This window comes from Salmo salar, chromosome 17, assembly GCF_965601325.2.
Source record: "Salmo salar chromosome 17, fSalSal1, whole genome shotgun sequence".
In the NCBI taxonomy this organism is placed as follows: domain Eukaryota; kingdom Metazoa; phylum Chordata; class Actinopteri; order Salmoniformes; family Salmonidae; genus Salmo; species Salmo salar.
Window position 1 is genome coordinate 25980001 of NC_138307.1, and position 5000 is coordinate 25985000.

The following is a 5000-nucleotide window of genomic DNA, read 5'->3' on the forward strand; positions in this document are numbered from 1 at the left end:
CCTCTCCTCCAGTCCCTCCTGGTCCCTGGTCCAGTCCAGTCTTACCTTCTCTCTCCTCTCCTCCAGTCCCTCCTGGTCCAGTCCAGTCTTACCGTCTCTCTCCTCTCCTCCAGTCCCTCCTGGTCCCTGGTCCAGTCCAGTCTTACCTTCTCTCTCCTCTCCTCCAGTCCCTCCTGGTCCAGTCCAGTCTTACCGTCTCTCTCCTCTCCCCCTCTCCTCCAGTCCCTCCTGGTCCATGGTCCAGTCCAGTCCCAGGTGGTAGAGTACAGTGTGGAGGTTTCTCTACCGGAACACTTCCTCCTGCCTCATACCATCACTCTGCCTGTGGCCAGGGACGCACAGGTCACACAGGACAACCTCACAGGTCACACACACACACACACACACACACACACACACACACACACACACACACACACACACACACACACACACACACACACACACACACACACACACACACACACACACACACACACTCCTATCCCCCTCCCCTCTCTGTCCAGACTCTGAGGTGGTGATGGTGCCACTGAGGTTCCATGCCCACGTGGCCGGTCGGTTCCGGTGCCAGCTGGTTCTGCAGTCGTGGCGTGACATCAGAGTTCACCTGCTGGAAGCCGTGGTTACCGCAGAGGGAGACCACGCCCAGCTAGAGTTCACCACGCCCGCTCACCTCTCTGTCACTCAGGACATCCCTCTGGTAGGTGGAGGAGGAGAGACAGGAGAAGAGAGGGGAAGAAGGAGGAGGAGGAAGAGGAGAGAGGGGAAGGAGTAGGAGGAGAGAGGAGGAGGAAGAGGTGGAGGAGGATGAGGTGGAGGAGGATGAGGTGGAGGAGGAGGAGAGATGGGAAGGAGAGAGGAGGAGGAGGAAGAGGTGGAGGAGGATGAGGTGGAGGAGGAGGAAGAGGTGGAGGAGGAGGAAGAGGTGGAGGTGGCAGGCTTTGTGCTCTGGAGTGGCTGAAGAGTTGTGTTGTGTGTATGTGTGTGTTGGGTGTGTGTAGGCTTGTATTACTATCCTCGTGGGTACTGTAAATCCCCAGAAGTCTCCACAAGGATAGTAAAACAAGGAAAATTCTCCCTCGTGGGGACATTTCCCAGGTCCACATGAGGACAAAGGCTAATTTAGGCTTTGGGGTTGGGTTAGGGTTAGGTTTAGAATTAGCATTAGGGTTAGGAGTTAGGGTTGGGGTTAGAATTAGCATTAGGGTTAGAATTAGCATTAGGGTTAGGGTTAGGGTTAGGGTTAGGGTTGGGGTTAGAATTAGCATTAGGGTTAGAATTAGGGTTAGGGTTGGGGTTAGAATTAGCATTAGGGTTAGAATTAGCATTAGGGTTAGGGTTAGAATTAGGGTTAGGAGTTAGGTTTGGAGTTAGAATTAGCATTAGGGTTAGGGTTAAGGTTAGAATTAGGGTTAGGGTTGGGGTTAGAATTAGCATTAGGGTTAGAATTAGCATTAGGGTTAGAATTAGGGTTAGGAGTTAGGGTTAGGGTTAGAATTAGCATTAGGGTTAGAATTAGGGTTAGGAGTTAGGGTTGGGGTTAGAATTAGCATTAGGGTTAGGGTTAAGGTTAGAATTAGGGTTAGGGTTGGGGTTAGAATTAGCATTAGGGTTAGGGTTAAGGTTAGAATTAGGGTTAGGGTTGGGGTTAGAATTAGCATTAGGGTTAGGGTTAAAATTAGCATTAGGGTTAGAATTAGCATTAGGATTAGGAGTTAGGGTTAGAATTAGGGTTAGGGTTAGGGTTAGAATTAGGGTTAGAATTAGGGTTAGGGAAAATAGGATGTGTGTGTTTGTCTCATCTTTCCTCTATTCTCTCCAGATCAATGAGAGCAGACAGGACTGGCGTCTGCGAGGCTTGGTTAGTGGCTGTGGCTTCTACGGCCCTCCTGTGGTATACATACGGGCCGGGGAGAAGGTCTGTTACCCCCTTACCTTTAGACCCACCACACAGAGCATCATCACGGTAATACACTCATCCCCCTCCTCCTGCTCCACCTCCTCACCTTCCTCCTCTTCCGCCTCCTGCTTCCCTCTCTTCTCTCTGTCCTTCCTTACCCTCTCCCTTCACTTTCTGACAAGGATAGAGAGAGAGAGAGAGGGAGAGATAGAGGGACAGGGAGAGGGAGAGAGATATAGAGAGAGTGGGGGAGATAGAGGGAGAGAGATATAGAGAGAGTGGGGGAGATAGTTAGAGGGACAGGGAGAGGGAGAGAGATGTAGAGAGAGTGGGGGAGATAGTTAGAGGGAGAGGGAGAGAGATATATAGAGAGAGTGGGGGAGATAGGGAGAGGGAGAGAGATATAGAGAGAGTAGGGGAGATAGTTAGAGGGAGAGAGAGAGAGATATAGAGAGAGTGGGGGAGATAGTTAGAGGGACAGGGAGAGGGAGAGAGAGTGGGGGAGATAGTTAGAGGGACAGGGAGAGGGAGAGAGATATAGAGAGAGTGGGGGAGATAGAGGGAGAGAGATATAGAGAGAGTGGGGGAGATAGTTAGAGGGACAGGGAGAGGGAGAGAGATATAGAGAGAGTGGGGGAGATAGAGGGACAGGGAGAGGGAGAAAGATATAGAGAGAGTGGGGGAGATAGAGGGAGAGAGATATAGAGAGAGTGGGGGAGACAGTTAGAGGGACAGGGAGAGGGAGAGAGATATAGAGAGAGTGGGGGAGATAGAGGGAGAGAGATATAGAGAGAGTGGGGGAGATAGTTAGAGGGACAGGGAGAGGGAGAGAGATATAGAGAGAGTGGGGGAGATAGAGGGACAGGGAGAGGGAGAAAGATATAGAGAGAGTGGGGGAGATAGTTAGAGGGACAGGGAGAGGGAGAGAGATATAGAGAGAGAGGGAGAGATAGAGGGACAGGGAGAGGGAGAGAGATATAGAGAGAGTGGGGGAGATAGAGGGAGAGAGATATAGAGAGAGTGGGGGAGATAGTTAGAGGGACAGGGAGAGGGAGAGAGATGTAGAGAGAGTGGGGGAGATAGTTAGAGGGAGAGGGAGAGAGATATATAGAGAGAGTGGGGGAGATAGGGAGAGGGAGAGAGATATAGAGAGAGTAGGGGAGATAGTTAGAGGGAGAGAGAGAGAGAGATATAGAGAGAGTGGGGGAGATAGTTAGAGGGACAGGGAGAGGGAGAGAGAGTGGGGGAGATAGTTAGAGGGACAGGGAGAGGGAGAGAGATATAGAGAGAGTGGGGGAGATAGTTAGAGGGACAGGGAGAGGGAGAGAGATATAGAGAGAGTGGGGGAGATAGAGGGACAGGGAGAGGGAGAAAGATATAGAGAGAGTGGGGGAGATAGAGGGAGAGAGATATAGAGAGAGTGGGGGAGATAGTTAGAGGGACAGGGAGAGGGAGAGAGATATAGAGAGAGTGGGGGAGATAGAGGGAGAGAGATATAGAGAGAGTGGGGGAGATAGTTAGAGGGACAGGGAGAGGGAGAGAGATATAGAGAGAGTGGGGGAGATAGAGGGACAGGGAGAGGGAGAGAGATATAGAGAGAGTGGGGGAGATAGTTAGAGGGACAGGGAGAGGGAGAGAGATATAGAGAGAGTGGGGAGATAGAGAGAGAGAGATATAGAGAGAGTGGGGGAGATAGAGGGACAGGGAGAGGGAGAGAGATATAGAGAGAGAGAGTGGGGGAGATAGAGGGAGAGAGATATAGAGAGAGTGGGGGAGATAGAGGGACAGGGAGAGGGAGAGAGATATAGAGAGAGTGGGGGAGATAGTTAGAGGGACAGGGAGAGGGAGAGAGATATAGAGAGAGTGGGGGAGATAGAGGGACAGGGAGAGGGAGAGAGATATAGAGAGAGTGGGGGAGATAGAGGGACAGGGAGAGGGAGAGAGATATAGAGAGAGTGGGGGAGATAGTTAGAGGGACAGGGAGAGGGAGAGAGATATAGAGAGAGTGGGGGAGATAGTTAGAGGGACAGGGAGAGGGAGAGAGATATAGAGAGAGTGGGGGAGATAGAGGGACAGGGAGAGGGAGAAAGATATAGAGAGAGTGGGGGAGATAGAGGGAGAGAGTGGGGGAGATAGTTAGAGGGACAGGGAGAGGGAGAGAGATATAGAGAGAGTGGGGGAGATAGAGGGACAGGGAGAGGGAGAGAGATATAGAGAGAGTGGGGGAGATAGTTAGAGGGACAGGGAGAGGGAGAGAGATATAGAGAGAGTGGGGGGGATAGTTAGAGAGACAGGGAGAGGGAGAGAGATATAGAGAGAGTGGGGGAGATAGAGGGACAGGGAGAGGGAGAGAGATATAGAGAGAGTGGGGGAGATAGAGGGACAGGGAGAGGGAGAGAGATATAGAGAGAGTGGGGGGGATAGTTAGAGAGACAGGGAGAGGGAGAGAGATATAGAGAGAGTGGGGGAGATAGAGGGACAGGGAGAGGGAGAGAGATATAGAGAGAGTGGGGGAGAGGATTACCAGGATTAGCAGCAATACTACCTTCCTGCATGAAGGCGATTGAGGAGACAGGAATCCTCCTGGCTAGTTTTACCTCCATCCATTTGTCCTGGGTTCAGTTCCCACAGGTATTCCAGTCATGTACTAAAAGTGGATCCACTTATCTGGGTATAAGGTCTGCTCAATGGCATATACAGTATGTTACCATGCTAACAGCTCCACTTGCTGTCAACTTGGTTGATATATCACTTTCCTGGCAGCTGTCTTTTTAAACCCCGTTGAGTCCAGGTAATGAGTGATGAATCATTGGACATTTATACTACACTTCTACCTTTTGTCTGTAGAAGGAGAGAGCCTATATCTGTGTCTATTGTTCCTTAGTTTGTGTATCTCGTCAACTGAGGTCAACTGAGGTAGAGCTGACAGTTGATAGCTTCAGAGTTGAGTTGTTTTGTTCACAGTCTGGATTGATACATGACACAGCATCTCTTTCTCTCTCTCAATCTCTCTATCTATCTATCTCTCTCTCTCTCTCCTATCTATCTATCTATCTATCTATCTATCTATCTATCTATCTATCTATCTATCTATCTATCT

The 5000-nt window shown here is 50.3% G+C and overlaps 1 protein-coding gene across 1 annotated transcript in view; it reads left to right on the forward strand.

The window, feature by feature from the left end:
* The window catches only part of LOC145861328 (cilia- and flagella-associated protein 47), a 45908-nt gene that overhangs the window by 34034 nt on the left and 6874 nt on the right, over window positions 1-5000 (forward strand). The window contains exons 20-22 of the mRNA XM_082963306.1: window positions 223-364; window positions 507-700; window positions 1823-1966. Of these exons, the coding sequence (XP_082819432.1) occupies window positions 223-364; window positions 507-700; window positions 1823-1966 (480 nt within the window). The remainder of the gene's footprint in view (window positions 1-222; window positions 365-506; window positions 701-1822; window positions 1967-5000) is intronic.